The sequence below is a fragment of the Cyprinus carpio genome, chromosome A3 (genome assembly GCF_018340385.1).
Source record: "Cyprinus carpio isolate SPL01 chromosome A3, ASM1834038v1, whole genome shotgun sequence".
NCBI lineage: Eukaryota > Metazoa > Chordata > Actinopteri > Cypriniformes > Cyprinidae > Cyprinus > Cyprinus carpio.
This window is the reverse complement of record NC_056574.1, coordinates 900,480-918,640: the sequence shown is the minus strand read 5'-3', so window position 1 is coordinate 918,640 and position 18,161 is coordinate 900,480. Positions and strand designations below refer to the sequence as shown.

Genomic DNA, 18,161 nt, shown 5'->3' with positions numbered 1-18,161 from the left:
CTGCTCTTATACCACGTTATGAAGCACCAGTGTAAGTACAAATGTGCCTCTAAATATGGTGAGACGATTAATTTAATACTTGAGCGATTTGAAATCCTGCAGCTGCTAGATAGAATTATGTTTAACAAACCTACAGGAACACACATTCCTCATAGAGTGTTACAAAATACTATAGAGTTTAAGGATGTCTGTTATTTTGAATCAACTGCTACAGTCGAGCTGTTTTCACCGTTACACCTTTCCCTGACGCGCTTGTGTTTGCGCGAGGTGAGCAGCAGCCGTTCCTGGCTCCACCGTTGGCATAAGGTCACGACCAGTGCTCAGTGCTGGAGCCACGGAGCGTGACGTCTGCGCAGCCGCTTTTACTGGAGTGAGCTCAAGTTCTTCTGTGTTTTTGTTCCTGCATGTCTGTATGGCTGAAGGGTTTTGTGGCCACTTGTCAGGCCTGGTTGAGTAATTAAAAAGGCAAGCGGAGGCTTTTCTTAATTAAGGGTCCTAGCCAGCACTCCACTGCTCATGGGTTGCATCCATCGCTCTCGTTCTCGCTTGATCTATCACAAAAATTTCTGACATCATTCCTCTGAATTCCTCTTTTTGCCATCACTCGCACTCAGATTTGGCGGATGAAGAGTTGGTTTCGATGGTGGCTGTTCTTCTCGCTCATTCTCCATCTGCTCCAGTGCTCCTCGTCACTCCCCTGTGTTCATCTCATGATGTTTGTTGGAGGTTGGTTACCTTCCAAGATGGAGAGATGTGTGAGAAAGTTAAATAAAACACTTTTTTTAAAGACCCATGTCATTTTTTTACTAGATTTTACCTCTGTGAATCAAAACTGTAGGCACAGGTATCATGTCTATTCATTCGTCCATCTCCTCACACTTTACAATGGCTTTGTTGTCTTGTATGTCATGTTACGAAAGTTAAGTTCCCAGTTTAGATGAGGATTCATATGTGGGTTAAACTTTTCTTGGGTTCTTTAATATCTTTGAGCATTTCTTTCACTCACAGACCTTGAGGAAATGATTCTGTCACTCTAAAGCAGACTTTTATTTGTGTTGGTTTCTGGTAAAGTGGCCTAGGGTGTCTTGGCCAGTGACCAGAGTTTGGCCTCTGCGCTGGGCCACATTACTGCCACTCACAACAGCCTGAAGACACACGCTGCCTGGGACAATAACAGGCTACATTTTTCATGCTGGTAAATGAAGCAAGCTATCTGCAAGACACGTCCTGTGTGTTTTTGCAGATAACGTACATCTTGATGTACTGATGCATTTATATGACTGCAGGTGGACATTTATGATTTGCCCTGTTCATTATTGTATGCATCAAACTTTTTTTTTGGGGGGGGGGGGGGGGAGTTACTGCTGAACTTTCAAGTAGTATTTTTCTCACATTTACCAGCACTGTAACTGCCAAATTTCTCAACATAAAGTTTTGTTTTTTTTTTAATGGCAGATTCTTAAAATATTTTCTATTCTTAAAATATTAAATAGTTTTTTTTTTTTCAATATGGAAATATAGCTTCTTCTAACACCAAACATTATACCTGAAAAAGAATATATAATCCCATCTAGACCCTGCATCAAGTCCAGTGGAAATCATGTCTCTTTGCTGTTTTTATGGTTTGGTGCCAAATGGAGCGTAGCGGCCTCTGACACAAAGTAGATAAACATGGCAGAAGGGATGTGACGTAGCCAGGTATGGTGTCCCATACTCAGAATTTGTGCTCTGCATCCAAGTGCACACATACAGACACACCGTGAACACACACCAGGAGCAATGGGCAGCCATTTTTGCTGCTGAGCTGGGGAGCAGTTGGGGGTTTGCTCAAGGGTCCCACCTCAGTCGTGGTATTGAGTGTGGAAGAGAGCGCTGTACATTCACTCCCCCCACATACAATCCCTGCCGCTATCGAGACTCGAATCCGCAACCTTTGGGTTACAAGTCTGTTCTTACATCATGTTTATGCAGTCTACTTCTGACAAAAAAGACAAAAAAAAAAAAAAAATACTGAGATACAGCTATTAGTTTTATGAATATTAGATTTAGAAAATCACTTTTGGAAAATGTTAACCCGAATCTACAGTATTTTTGTAATAACTTTGTTGTAATTTATTTAGAATCAATGTTATAACCCATATGCCCGTAATTATTATTATACATTTTAACTGACATAAGAAATAAACTGATATGAAATTATACAACTGATATAAACAGATTATTTGGATTGATTGTCTTATATTGAGGCATTTAGCATAAAAAGAATGCATGGTCCTATTTTTGTGGATAAATTCCCTAATTCAAACATTTGAAACAATATAATAGGTTTAATCCATGACCTGGTGGTGGGTTTGAATGTGAGTAAGAGCAAAGTGTTCAAATGTTTTTCCTCTAAGGCTGTATTTGATGCCTCAAGAATAGTGCATGTAAATAGTGCAAGGTTTTTTTGTTTGTTTGTTTGTTTTTTTATTTGTTTGTTTGTTTTTAGTTTAGAAAGGAGCAAATTATTTGGCTGTTTAAAGTTTCAAAATACATTTGGTTCATCAATGATTGTCAAAGACACATGACATGGATACTCAGAAATCCATGTGCTGTTTTACACACATTTTTATAATGAACCTGTTTATTAATATGTAGGTTTATTAGGGCTGGATCTGTACTCTTGAGGAATGTCGTTCCCTCAACATAAACCAAACACACTATGGAGGACATTAAGCTCAACAGAAATGATCACTAATTAATTGCCATTGAAAAGGCTGCAAATTTGATGTCATAAACTGACAGTGTTTGCTGCTGAAATCAATTAATGAGGCTGGTGGGTTCATTCACCCAATCTGGGTTAAGTGCTTCTGTCAAAGCTACAATGACCCTCTTCACCCACAAATAACCAGCAGACTGAGGAAGAACAGCTTCATGATGTCAGCTGACATGGCTCTTAATTTATTTTGGCAGACCGACGGTTCTAGAGGGGACTTGGAGTTTGTTGTTGACTAAAACGCAAAGTTTCCAGTCGAGCGGTGCAGGACGGGGAGCGTAAACATTTGGTCTCTCTCTTTGAAACACACATGAAGTATTAGCACACCAACAGTGAGCTGCCTTCTTGGCTGGAGCTCCTGAAGGGCCCCTGTCTGCCTATTATTTGGCTCCTGTGATGATAGTAACACATGCCCACACACTCCTGGCCCCACTCTCTCTCTCTGTGCCCTCTGCCCAGTCCCATTTTCAGAGGCTTTGTCCTCTCTCAGCTGTTCCAGCCCGGTGCCCGTATTGTGCTGCCGGACTCATTACTGGCAAACCGACAGCCCGAGCACCATGCTAATAGGGCTTGAGTCGCCCTGGGCGAGAGGAAGGGAGGGGTAACAGTGTGAGTGAGGCACAAATACAGAAAGAGGCTGTTAAAAGAGACAGGGAGGAAGTATTATCATTGCCTTTATGGCCACACATTCTTGTTTTTCTCACTCTCTTTGGATTTCAGCTGCATCAAGGTTTGATAGTTGTGGTCATTATGCAGCAGGCAGGAGCCCAGTTGGCAGCACTGGCAAACAATTTTTGAGGTTGATGACAGGAAGGGATTTTGTGTAATTTTTGCCTCCATGATCACACACACACACACACACACACACACACACACACACACACACACACACACTTGTACATTTTTGTTCCTGGTTTTTAGTTTCTGCGTGCTTGAACACAGAAGTTTGAGTGCATTTACATGCACAACAATAAAAAACTACGAAAAAGCAGCTCGTTTTTTAAACTTGACAAAGCGTTTACGTGAGGATTGAAATTACAGGAGTTTTTCCTCAGGTTTTGATGTCAAAACGTAACTGGACAAAAACGCAAACATGCGCACAAGAATCAGAGCAGTGGTAAAGGTACATGCAAAGCGGAATCAAAATGATTTGCCAAAATGTTTGGCGATCGGGTTTTGCTTTTATACCCTCCTGGGACCCAGGCATAGACTTTTGTCCTCTGTAGAGGACATTATATTTTAGTGAATTTCTCTGAGGCCATACATACCGCAATTTTATGTCTGGATGTCTTATACAGAGCACATTCTGATCAAATTAAGCACTCTTAGGGAAATATGATAATATTTCGTAATTATCATTTCAGTCTGACTAATTTTCAAATAGTTTGTCGTAAATAAACATCTCGGAAAATATTATGGGGTTTCAAATCGTAATAAGACGTTTTTGTAACGAAACAAGGCATCCTTTTACATGTCTTCTGTAGAGGACACCAAACCGCATGTTAATCAGGCATTTTGGGGAGACACGACGGGGAAAGAAATTATAGATCAATATTCCTATGAAATAAGAGATATTCTTATGAAAATGTTGCCAAGTTATTACTCCCATTATAACTTCTTTTTTCATGGTTTGCCCAAAGAACACATTAATATGCAAATTAGATGCAGTGTAGCCTATAGATACATTGAATAAAATGGGAATATCAATTATGGACATTTTACGTACATATTGCATAAAGTAAAATAGTAGCCTATATCAAATAATTCTGTTATATCTTTAATAACATAGTTGAGAATCATCTTTGTACAAAGTTTTGTTCAAAATAGTCTGAAACCTAAAAATTGATTGGTGAATGAAAAAATAATTGTAGTTTTACTTAAAAAAAGTATAGGCTATTGATGTCCTCTACAAAGGACACTGAATAAATCTTTTACAAAACATATTTTTTTTCTCATTATTATATACAAAAATCACCTCCAAATTAACCAACCCAAAAAAAATCAGTCACTTAATAACAAAAAATACCAAATCTCTCCCAGAAGGATATTAAAATGATTTTAACTGTCGGGTTATGGATATTTCGGCCGAAAACAAATGTGAAAAAAAAATTCAAATTTGTTTTCGGCCGAAATATCCATAACCACACATAAAAACACATTAAAACTCACACTACACCCCATAATAATAATTATTATTATTAAAAAACAAAAACAACAACAAAAACCTCCGATATTTCAGTGATTATAACGTTTTTTGTTTATTGGGAAAATGTATAATAAAACACCTTATCCATGCAAGTAGTGCTAGGCCCAATAAAATGTGGTCTACTTGTTTTAAAGATTTATTTTGCCATAAATACCAATTCTCTTGCTTTCTTTTTAATTCAAAATGGTAAACAGCTTATGGAAGATGTTTTAATTCAAACTTAATTCAATCGTCAGTTTAAAATGTGTGTGTGTGTGTGTGTGTGTTTGTGTGCGTTTGTGTGCGTGTGAGTGAGTGCGTGCGCGCGCTTTCAATTCCGGTGGGAACTTAAACCTGAACAGCCTACACACCGACTCAAGGGGACTCGTGTCACCGTGAGGACCTGATCCCTATAGGGGAAACAAACTTGTAAATCATGCATATAGATGTTTATTTTATTTATTTATTTATTTATTATTTATTTTATTTTTTTAAATGCATTAAGTTTTCTGTGAGGGGTTGCTAGATTTGGGTGTAGGTTTGTGTAGGGCGATATACGGTTTGTACAGTTTACACACAGTTTTGTGTGTGTGTGTGTGTGTGTGTGTGTGTGTGTGCGTGTGTTACTCTCCCACTGGTGGTAGTACATTGTAGGTTTGTCTTTGTGATTCCAATATAGGCTGCTTTGGATGATCGCAAAATAAATTATAAAGCAGAAGCGAAAGATTGCTGTCACATGAGGAAGGTTATGCTCATGTGTGATTTCACAGTTTCTGCCGTACATTTACACAACATTCAGTACTCACACGAAGCAAAGTAAATATCGAGGGTCTTCGACGGTCAGTATCTTTATCGTTCAGGATTCTTGTCGTGTCCCGGAGCCCCAGGCGCTCGTGTTCTCGGTTGCCACGTGTAAACGGCCCTCATTCATCACGCGAGCGCTGGATCCAGGTGGGCCGCGGCACCGTCGAACCGTGGCCTCGTTAAAGAGCCATTATAATGAGGCCACAAAGAGGCGAGAAATAATTGCAAATAAAAGTACGTGATGCAGAAAATAAAAAAGGAAATTAAACAGATGCGCATGTTTTCAGGATCATTGCTTTTGTCCCTTTCATGTGTTCCGTTAAACCGCTGACTGGCGAAAAATATGCAACATAATTTATGGTTTTCAACAAGAAAATAGTAGAAACACCATAATCATCACCCCCAACCCTAGTCTAGCAGCAGCAGCAGCAGTAGCAGCAGCAGCCTATGCAATTAGGCCTAGGCAAGGTTTGATATATAATTACACTTTTATGATAGGCATCAAAGAGGAAAACACATGAGTGGACATTGTCATGCTTTATTTAATTCAAAATAATTCTGTAGAAATTATTAATTTACATTTGAATAATATAATTAACAGTACAACAAAACGATATCTCTGAAACACAAAACTCATTTAATCACAGAAATATGAGCATGATGATAAGCTGGAAAAAAATAAAAAATAAAAGCGAGAATAAAAACATTTTATAACTAATGAATCCCCACACGGTTCAGCCTGAATAATCATGTGTATATTATAAATCAATTTCATTTTAATAGGGCTTTGCCTTCTCTACATTATTTACATATTGCCCCAAAACATTAAACTTCTGTAATGGTTTGGACTGAATATGCAACCGAATGTGATGTTTTTGATAATCCTTGTGGATTTGGTGGACGGCACATCAAAGAGAAATATCCGCTTGTTAACATCGTGTTATTTTTATGTCGTTTTAAATATTTTCTGTATGAATATCGATGAAGGCCATCCGATATAAATTCATTCAGCTCGAATTCAACATCAAAATGTCACGTGAGCAAAATGGCATTACTCCGTTAAAATCATTTATAACATTTAAATTTTTATAGTTTAGTTGGATGCAGTTTCGTAGTATTTGTCGACCGTGTAGGCTACACTTCAGATACTTTAGCTGCTAAAAACAACGCCTATGTCCCGTGAAGAGTTTCTGTCAATGAATAGGCTATATGAAAACAGTTTGCAGAACTGTCTTTGGCTACAGAGAAATAAAAAAACCCAGCCAATAAATGTTCTGACTGGTGGATGAAGATGTAAACGTGTGGTTGTAAATGGCCTTTAATCGCGCCTTGAACAAAGGACATAAATAGTTTTACAGGCAATAAAAGGTATTGTCCGTCAATATGTTTTCGTTTTTCTTCACTCCTTGTGTCTTTCACTGGACACTCCACTGTAAAAAGAGAAAGTCATCTCCGTTCTTCTCCGGTACTAGAGATGATCATAAGCGGCGGTGGAGGGAGGCGGCGCTCGCGCGGCTGAACTATAGTAGTAGGGGGAACCTGCAGGGGGAGACAGTCAGTCCATAGAGTAAACTGAGAAGCCAAAGTAGAACAGACATTTGTTATATTTATTTTGGTATTGTTAAAACTTTAGTTGGTCTGCTCTGTAATTCTAATTAAATCACGAGCTAGAGGGCTAACGGCCGTCTTGTGACTGTAGCAGTAGGTCTATTTTTTCCACAGAAACATTCAATAGCCTGAAGACACAAAAAGTTACCTCAGAGGACATGTGACTGAAACATTATGCAATCGTTGAAGGGCACGGCAGTCCCATTTGGGTGTAAACAAGTCTTTTTTTTCATATGTATAGCAAATACCCTCTACTAGACAACTATAACCATGTGGAGACACTGAAAGTCCTCAGAGACACACTGTTGATTCTGCTCAACGTACCTAATATGCTGGAGTTGGTGAATCTCCAGGCGTCGCTGTAAGAAGTGTATGGCGTGTGGCTGTAGGTCTGGCCCATGTATTCTGGACCTGCAGGTGAACACACATCCGTTAACAGCATATAACAGCAACAAAAAGCGTGCAACAAACAAACTCCTTGAATGACAACAGATTCAGACTAAGGCTGTGCGAGTTCGTCTGCACTTTCGGCAGCTTGAGCTCTAGCACATCATTCACTCGGTGGTTAGAGGTGCTTGTAAACCATTAATCCCGCAGGCTGGGCAGGTGGACGGTTGCTCACTGGTGCATACAGTCAGTCTGCTTTAGCGTCTCTCCATCCCTCACTTCCTCCTTTAGCCTTTCATGCTCTCGCCGCCTCCCTCCGCCATTCTTTTTTTTAACATTCCAATATCTAATTGGTAATTATGGGAGCCGGATTGAATCCCCCCCTTCAGTGAGTAATTGTGTATGAACGCTTCCTCTCAGCAAGCCCACCAGAAAAATAATAAATCAGACCCTCTCATTTCGCGCTTGGCAGGGCAGACTTCAGATGAAAAAGAAAAGTGTATAAGAGTCTGAGCACCTCCATCGAGCTCTGCTGCGTTTGCCTCACGTTCCTCCTGCTGTTTGTTCCTTAATGCATATACTCTCTGTATATGCTTTTTCATACAGATTGTGCATTCATTCATGGTTTGCATTCCACCCAAGACTGTCTTTTCTCCATCTCTCTGGGACTGATAGTCATGATCCCTCAGTGGGGCCCCAGTGTGGTTCCTGTGGCGCTGTGTGGTCGGGTGAGAGGGGCCGCCGCGGGCAGCAGGGCGGAACTCCTGCCTCGTTCCCCCCATTCACTCCCCAGACCTGCTCTACCACAGCAAACCAGCTACTGATTAACCCACCCGTCCCTCTGTTAATCTTTAAACCGCCCTCCTGGCACTCTCACACGCTCTGTGCGCTCCTCACATTTATACTGTACCATGTTTATCACCGACTGTTTTCAGAGAAACTGCACTGATGAGAACGCGGAATCACCAAACTAAATTTTTACAATTCCCGAAGTACATGTGAATGCCTGTGTAAAACTTACCAATACTGGATTGTTGCTATGCATTCACTTTGAACTCACTGAGCAGATGTTTTTATCCAGTTGAGGAACATCACAAGTCATTTGTCATAAGAACCAGATTCATAGCATACAGTGGAAAGTTTAAGTCTAAGTTAGACTAGTACACAATCTAGAGTAGGGGTGAAATGAAGAACGGAAGACACATGATTGTTTTTAATAAATAGGAATCAGAGTAAGTGTCTCTGCGGTTGTGGATTTGTTGTGCAGTTGCTAGGCTGTTCTGGGTGGTTGGCTGGCTCATGCCCTGTAGTCCTGTGTTATTGGGCAGGTCAAAATTAATTGAATTTTGAACTCTCTGAGTAAAATGGTTCAATTTTGGTGGTTCAGATACATCCAACGTAAGAAAAATAAAGAGATTACAAATGCTATAATTTTCTCAGAACAGCCAGTGCCACTTTAATTTACTCTTTCCCGTATGTAGATAATGTTAGAATGATATTTTCGGCCCAGATCCGGCCCACATCTGGCCCGCATGGATCTCACGCGGGCCAGATGTGGGCCGGATCTGGGCCGAAACTGCTTGCTGCCTGGTGTGGCACTTGCCTTAACAAACACCACTAAATGCATGAGAATTTGAAAGGCTGGCTCACCTGTTACCATCCCAGTAATGGTGGATGACGAGAAGCCCGTCTGCGTGGCCGAGGGGATGTGTGGAGGATAACCGGGCAGCATTGAGCTCGCCACATCTCTGCCTGAAACAGTCATCAAATCCACTCATTGGTTTTCCTTATAGTATCAAAAACACAGGACAGGTGGGGAAACTGGGATGATGGATGCATGAGCGATGTGTGAAGTTTTACCTGTGATGAGTGGCGGGCTGCTGAACTGCCCGTGCACTGGGGCATGATGGGAAAATGAGTTGAAGCCATGAGATAAATGAGTGGCGTTGCTGCAGCTGTTACCGATGGGCGCTGATGACGGAGCCGAAATGGAAGTGAGCTCTAGGAAGGCTGAATTAGCAATGATGTTGGGGGAGGGGCTTGAGCTGTTAACCTCAGGTGACATTTCCTGTTTCAAACAGAGTGGGAGGGGCTGTAGAGCTTGAGGCGGAGCCATGGGTTGACAGACAGGTGGAAAAATGAATGTATGAATGTTAATTGATGTGCAACGGAATGGATTACAATAATCACAGACAGCATAAGCACACATGCAAAACAATGACGAAAATGGCAAATACAACAATCAAATAGGAATTATGACTTTGGGGAATACAGGACTGAGCAGTTTACTAAATTAACTGTGTAATGTGTTGCTGGACATATCGTACAGTAAATGTGCCTCTCTTCTTGTAAATATTGTTCTGATGAGGAGAATAAATGAGGAATTAAAGGCTTTTACATATGGTTTGTGGTTATTACCTGCAACCACTGTGTATCCCTGATGTGCTGCCAGGTTTCGACTGATAGCTGAAGCACTTTTACCCTCGTCCAAACTGCCATTGATGAGCGAGAGAGGATAGAGTGACTGCAGGAGAGAGAGAGTCAGTAGCTGAATATCTGAATATCATGTGCATGCGCAATGATTGGGACAGTGTTTTGCTCCAGTACCTGCTCTGTTTTGCTGGCCACAGTCTGGCTGAATGTGTCGGAGCTGTAGTGGTGCCTCTCAAAGCCACAGTCCAGGTGCTGGGACTGGAAGTGTTCGGTCCTCAACTGTTTCCGGGATCCGCTGCCGCTGCCCTGAGAGTCCACACTGTGCCGACAGCTCTCCTGATCACCTGACACGCCAATGAAAGCTCATTATTTCTTTACTGATAATGGGACTCTCTTTAAAACAAAGTACCATACAGACATTTCTGCAAAACCTGAAAAATGTGCCACATTTGTTTTCATCCCAGTCATGCATTTTTCCTAAACCCATCTCCTAACCCTGCCTGAAATTTCATTTAATGTTTCAAAATTATGCCTCATGCAAACAGCAATATGGAACATTATGGAGCAGTATCATTCAGTATGTCATGGTTATTTGTTAAACTTTGATATGTTTGGTGTCTGGAGGTTCTGTCATCGTTCAGTGCTGTCTGAATCGGTGCATTACAGCCCACTAATAGTGTGTAAGACTCACTGTCATCGTGGCTCCTCTTGCCCTCGGCGCTGGTCTGTGGGATTCCCAGAAGGCCGCTGATGGAGTAGGTGGAGCCCAGAGAGTCCGACTGAGGAGATTCTGGAGGAGTGACAGCTGAACTTGGAACTGTAAACCAAACAGACTTTACTTTAACCACACTGAACTGAAACAGATATTATTGTGAATTGTTAGTGTATGTTCTTACTCAGTGTATGTCCAGGACTGAGGCCTTTACTGTCCAGGGGAAGATTGAATGGCTGTTGAACTTTTGTGCGAATAATCCTTTAAGAGAAGAAAGCAGCGGGTTAGCAAAGTTAATCAAGAAGAAAGATGAACTTCGCACAAGGAAAATTAAGGACTAAGAAGATTTTCAAGCACACTGGCGGTCTGTGGTGTGTAATGTTCTTTGATGAGGTTTGGGTACACTACCTGTTGATGGAGCTGACGCTCGGCACAGTGTCACCGTCACAAACGCCCTCGGCCAGCAGTCGGTCTCTGATCTCCCATGCAAACATAGTTGGGTTCTGACGCTTGTACTCCGCTATCTTCTCCACCACTTTAGGAGTTGCCACTTTCGGCTTTGACCCCCCAATGACTCCTGGTTTAATGCTGCCTGTCTCATAGTACCTGGAAGACAAACGACCATTTAAACAAAACACACACACAGCTGCTGGGAGTGAGTTTCGCTGACTGCTTTCACAGCTTCCTTCTGTCACCCGTCTGCTCACTTATTCTTCATTTATTTCTGCTAGATTCGATCTACTCTACTCTCAGTCTGCTCACTCTGCATGTGTATATCATGCACTGTGCTGTATATCATCTTATAGATTATATGTTGTGTGTAACATTATATAAGTGGAGTAATTGATATGGGATGGTTACTTTAGAGGAAATCAGGACCAAGTTCTTGCAAGTGCAGCTTGGTCAATAAATGTGCATCCTGATTCTGGCTAAATGTCAGATATGCTGAAACCACTTGTGTCTGATAACATCATGGCATTCAGAAAAAAACAACAACTAAAAAATACAAAAAAAATCCAATATTGCATTTGCTACATTTTCAGTATGTTTGTCAGTGGAGCAGAGAAGACTTTACCAACACTAAGAGAGAAAAAGCAGAAAATAAGTGAGAAAAGGTTCAAGATATGTATCTCATGCGCCTGTGGGACACAGATGTCCTGTAGAATATTTGGATTTATTGACTGCATTAAACTCGTCTCAGATATAGAAGAAATATAATAATATATGAACTGATTATGCTATTACCAGTTTTTAGCCATTAACATTTTTCTGTCTTTGAGTATAAATAACCTATACAAAGACAATTAAAACTATGAAACGTAAAATTTTATCAGAGGAAAAGAATAATGTGAAAGAAAGAAATTCATCCTTTGCACTAAAATAATGGAGAGATAACATTATGGAATCCAGAGGGGAAAAAAAAACAACAACTGAAAATACACAAAATGCCAATATAGCAATTGCTACATATTCAGTATGTTTGGCAGTGGAGCAGAGGAGACTTAACAAACACTAAATGACGAAAAGAAGAAAATAAGTGTGTTTGGCCCATCCTATTGTTGTTAAAGTGTGTGTGTGTGTGTGTGTGTGTGTGTGTGTGTGTGTGTGTGTGTGTGTGTGTGTGTTCAATGTGTTCCAGTATGGGCCGCTCTTGACTGTTTACCTGCCCAGGATCTTGCTGACGCAGCCGTGACTGACCCTCAGCTGGCGGGAGATGTCACAAGGTCGTACGCCCTGGTGCGCCATGTCCACGATCCTCTGCCGGATGACCTCCGGGAGCGGGCGTCCGTTCACAAACATGCCACCTAGTTGATTAAGACCCCCATGACCTGGGGGTGAAAGGACATGAACACACATAAACATCACACCAAATGTACGAGAAAAACGTGCACAATGAACACTGCCTCTGTCAGCACAGGTGAATTTAATTTGCCTCATTACAGAAATCTAGGTTTCTTTGGATAGTTACCGAATCACATTAACACTCTTCTGAAAGTTATGTACATTCGCAATAGTGTCCAGATTAAAACCTTTCCAGATTCGACAAACTTGACAGACTTGAAAAGATTTTCATGTCATCTACTACACTATGATGTCTTCAGCATTTCTGATGTTTCCTCAGTTTCTATAAACCTAGCAGACACTGTTACCAATTCCACTCTTAAAACGATTATATAAATCTCAAGTTCACCACTAGTACTGTAACCAGACAGCTTCTGGTCTAGAACACTCTGCACACGTTTTCTGGAAATGGTTCCAGATACTAAAAACAACTATTACCAGTTACACACACTACCTTTAGAATATTTGTATTTTCTGACTGCATTAAACTCTTCTCAGATATAGAAGAAATTATAATAATAATAATATATGAACTAATAACACCTATTACCAGTTTTAGCCATTAGTGTTTGTGTCTTCGAGTATAAAGAACCTGTACAAAGGCAATTAAAACTATGAAACAAGTAAAATTTTATCAGAGGAAAAGAATAATGTTTGAAAGAAATTCATCCTTTGCACTGAAATAATGGAGAGAGGGACTTACGTTTACACACACATAACTGCATATATATATATATACATAGCCTACATTTAAATAAACATTCGATGTTCATATTAATCAGTAATAAGTAATAATTTTTACTATTATCATTGTTTTTAGTGTCTGGATAATAGATTTGATATTAAGCAGCAGATGTTAATGTTCGTTTTTCGTGTTTTCGCCATGCGCCCTTTTGTAACGAAATTTGTCCACGCTCGTATGTCGTGCTGCGCCGCACCAGTGACTCTCACAAGCGCCTCACTTTTAATTTAACCCATTCAGTCTCTTCTTCCCCTTTTGCTCTTTTGCAGCTTTCATTTCCACATCAAACGGCGCTATTAACGGTGTTAGCGGAGTGTGTCAAACTCTCCTCGCCAAGAGTCAGCAAGCGACAGGATATTAAAGCAGAGAAACCCCAGGAGAATACACACACACACACACACACACACACACACACACACACAATCTAAATGGCGACCTTTCATAGATTTCAGTTGTTCAGTTGTACTAACCCACACCATTACCTAACAGAAAACTTCCTGAATTTGTACAATAAAAAGTTTTTTTAAAACACCTTTTTCACAAATAAGGACAAATGACATCGAGCTTACTACAAATTTGTTTCCAAAATGGTTATTTTTTGTACAATGCTTTAGCAACATTTTGTGTAAACACAATTATGCCAATTTAAAGGTACTTAAATTGAAAAAAAATAAAATAAATAGGGTTAACACAGATTCCAAATGCTGCACAAATTTAAGTTTTACGTTCACTTTCCCTCAGCCAAATCTTATAGCCTAGTTTTGATGATGGATTGTAATTGTTAATTGTAAATGCACATTATTAATAGAGTTTTTTAAGAGACTTGTTTTGGATTATGCATAACTAGCCTACAAAAATCTATAGCGCATCGCTTACAAAATGATTTTAACTAATTATTTATACCGCAAATGTTATTTGGCAGTTTAAAATCTATTTTGTTCTCTGACATTGTGGACACGTGATATATTTCATACAATTAAGTCTTTGTGTAGCCTATAATTTCAGTACGCAATGGGGGTAAAAACGTGAGACGAAATTCCAACACATTTGGACCATAATAATCGTGTTTCAATGAACAACGGAATATAAAAATACATTTAATTGTATAGTAGTTTAAATACGTGGAAAACGAAATGTTCAGGTAAAAATATGAGACCGAAATCGTAGGGGAAAAATCTTCTCCACAGAAGTGCTATATATGATGCTGTGTAAAATTATTTTAAACATGTTATATAGCCTAGCACCTAAATGCAAACTAACAAAACGCACCATTAATATTACCAATACATTTATTTTCATGTAAAAAAAAAAAAAAAAAAAAAAAAAAAAAAGAGAGAGAGAGAAAAACAGGAAAGCGGCTTTCGGGGCCAAACACAAAAACTGAATGATGTCTCTCTCCATTACCGCTCTTATACAGTCGTAAATACCGGAAAAAATCCATGTGTTAGAATGCGGTTTCTGGAGCAGGTTTACTGCTCAATTGCTATAGGCTCTTATACCTGAACTGAGCACCAACGGATTTAAGCCATTAACCTCTAAAGGTAAAGTCAATATCCAATATCTGTGTGAGTAAAGACTTTATGTCTAACTCCTCTCGAGATTTCTGCTCCCTTCTTCTGCACTACAAACCTTTGATTAACTATTTAAACAACAATAAACAAAAATCCAATTCATAGTTTTTTTTTTCTTTTTCTAATCGGATTTTTGTTATGAATGTAAGAGGATCTCACTTTGTAATTTGTTATAGCCTTTATATCAGCAAGTATTGCATAGCCTATAGCCTAACATGAGACCAACACGGACCGCTGGAAATATAGAGACACATAACTTCTATAATAAATTGTCCAACTACTGTCAAATTAGCAGTTTCTATATTTCTCTTACAATTGATAGTAAATTAACAGTAGGCCTAGCTATTTGTAAAATAAACTGATAAAATAAAATGGAAGGTCTGTCTGATATTCGCTGAGTATTGCCTAGTTTCTTGAACTTAATGTCAATTTGTACAACGATGAACATTACACGTTGCCTATATGGTAAAATATCTTATTTAAATTAGTATAAATTTAGACATTTCATGTGATCTACAGATTCCGGTATAGATTTCAAAATAACTCGTTTATTGTTTTTACCTCGCCCAGTTGTGTTGGACATTTCTCAGAGAAGTCTTGGTCTCTTGATGTCCTGGTTATATGTCCGAGTGTCCACTCTCACTTAATTTGCTGTGTTTTAGTCCATATGAGGTCTTGCGTGAAAATATTCCTGCGTGGATAGTTTTATTCCCTGCAAAAGGACATTTATGGTGAACCTGACAGTTACGGCTATTGTTATATATTTATTATTTAATCTTTATTAATGACTATTTGCATCAAACAGCCTCTCATATTCGATACTTAAGCACTTAATGTTTAGTCGATGAATTATTAACGTCAAGCTCCTCGTTTTTAAAGAGATTTCGCTTGTTTTACTGCGTGTTATAGGCCTACTGTAGCTACATTATGAGATACAGAAGTTGTTGGCTGAACAATCTGCAGTTAGCAATAAATGTACACCTGTCGACCCCATTAATCCACATCAAATCAATGCGCAAAAATGACATTCAGCATGTTAAGCATGTTTTACCTTTTGGAGAAGAAATGTTTGGAAATATCCGAAGGCTTTTATCCAATGCCACAGTGTCAGTTAGAATGGCACATATTCTGTTTGGCTGCTCGGTCGGATGGATTAGAGTTTGTCCGGTAGGCTATTACGGAGCCGTAAGAGCGCCTGACGGGCCCAGCGGAGGTTTTATCCCAGCGGCTCTCTGGTGCCCAGGACGCGCTTCGACCATTGGACGACGGATTTAGGGGCGGTTCGTGTAGCGTGACGTTTTCATCGGGGTGTAGCCCAGACCGAAGTGTACGGATGGATGATTCTGGGTGTTCAAGCGCTTCCAGAACACAACAAAACACCAAGCGATACGTCAACGTTTACGGAAATATTTGTCAAGGATCGGGCTTGTTTTCATTCACCCAGTGATTAGATGTGAGATGTTACGCGCCTCCTGGGGTGATGTGAACGCGCTCATCGTTCACACACAATTGGACTGATGATTTGCTATAATCTGTTATTAAATCATGACAAATACCTGATCCCTCACTTGATGGATACCAGCACTTTACAGAGAGAACAGGCGACAAATAGCTAAATAATAATTACTGGATTGTATTTATTTGTTGTTATTTCACTATTGTTTAATAATAGCCTAATAATAATAATGTTATAGTATTTCTCTGAAAATAATTCTCCTTAATCGCTTGCAGTCAAAGTCTTCAGCTTTAGTCCTTTAAAGAATTGGGGCGCAAGGTCTTCTCGCTGCCTTTTATTGGGCTGTTTGAAACTTGAGCGGCTCCCCGTGAATAAACTAACTCTCAGCAGGGTAACTGGATTCCCGAGCATCTTCACACAGTTAATGTTGTTCTCACAACTTTTAAACAAACAGAACAACCCAAATTACTCATTTATGACAGTGAGATGTTTGGCCTTTGCCATATGGCGCGTGGCAGTGAAGAAATTAAGGAGCAAATATTTTATTAGCACATTTTGACACCAAACATTAATGAAGAATAGCTAAACGTGAGTGTTAATGAATATTTTGTGCTTCCGTTGGACTCATTACATGGATGTGGCCTCGGTACAAGACAATTAAACCACATTAAAAGGCTAAAAAGAAAAATAAGCGCAAACGCACTCCATATACTTATCTTGCTATTCCTCGGAAGGTTCTTTCATTTCATTCATTCGTATTCATGCCTTCGCCCGGTGCATAGTGTAAATACAGCGAGCGCGGAACAAAGTGCTGGTGTTTTCAGATAAATACAGAGTAAAGAGAATCACAGTTAATGGAAGCAGAAAATTCCTTTCTTAAGTGCAAAAAGAGCGAATGAAGAACAAACGCCTGAGGAGAGGGCAGAGAATGGGAGAAAGAGAGAGAAACAGAGGTTACCGAAAGTTTAACAAGGGATTAAACCCATGAGCGATAGTTAAAATATGTTAGTACTAAATTAATGATGCATTAAACGCCTAAAAGTGGTTAACTATTTATTTAATGGAGTGACCATTGAAGAGAAATGATTTGAAACCAAGTAAAGAAAAACACAATACTCTGAAGTGATTTTCATATGTCCTATTTTAAACAGTTGTGTGTGTGTGTGCTATTCGTGTTGGGTCCAGATATACTCGGCCTATTTTAAATGCAATTCAAAGAGTTGTTCTGATATCAAAAATAGGCTAGACCTGATTAAAAAAGAGCAGTCACAGTTGAACAGTTCACGTGGATTTTGAGTCTAAGACAGAGACAAATACGGCACTATAGTTAATATAATATAATATAATATAATATAATATAATATAATATAATATAAAATAATGGACAGAATTTCATCCTCGAAATGTTTTTTAGTATCGCAGTTAGTATACAATTAAATATTTTAAAAGGACAGACCCAGTTTAAATTACATCTCTGATTTATTGCATTTATTTTTAATGGACAGATCATCTGCGATAACGGTTAAATAAATATTAGCAAGGGCAGTTTATGGTTTACTGGTACTCAGTTTAAAGTTTCTGTGAAACTTACATTGACCAACACATGATAACCCTGCAAATATCGACAGTCAAAGAAAAACTGATGAAAGCATAAAGATTCTAAACA

At 39.4% G+C, this 18,161-nt stretch overlaps 1 protein-coding gene across 6 annotated transcripts; it reads right to left on the bottom strand.

Moving 5' to 3' along the window:
• Nucleotides 1–6,249: 6,249 nt before the first annotated feature.
• Nucleotides 6,250–16,671, bottom strand: LOC109078291 (paired box protein Pax-8). 6 transcript variants are annotated; one of them, XM_019093603.2, is made up of 12 exons: nt 16,091–16,671; nt 15,601–15,751; nt 12,548–12,713; nt 11,293–11,490; nt 11,069–11,145; nt 10,864–10,989; nt 10,347–10,516; nt 10,158–10,263; nt 9,600–9,839; nt 9,390–9,491; nt 7,677–7,763; nt 6,250–7,283 (listed from the first exon to the last, which is right to left on the bottom strand). In XM_019093603.2, exons 2-12 carry the CDS (start codon nt 15,620–15,622, stop codon nt 7,213–7,215), a joined length of 1,365 nt encoding a protein of 454 aa, XP_018949148.1. In that variant the 5' UTR covers nt 15,623–15,751; nt 16,091–16,671; the 3' UTR covers nt 6,250–7,212. The 6 variants fall into 6 exon arrangements, with proteins under 6 accessions (XP_018949148.1, XP_018949149.1, XP_018949147.1 ...); XM_019093604.2 differs by having other exon boundaries at nt 9,600–9,842; nt 12,548–12,689; nt 16,091–16,667; XM_019093602.2 differs by having other exon boundaries at nt 9,600–9,842; nt 16,091–16,666.
• Between the last annotated feature and the right edge of the window lie 1,490 nt (nt 16,672–18,161).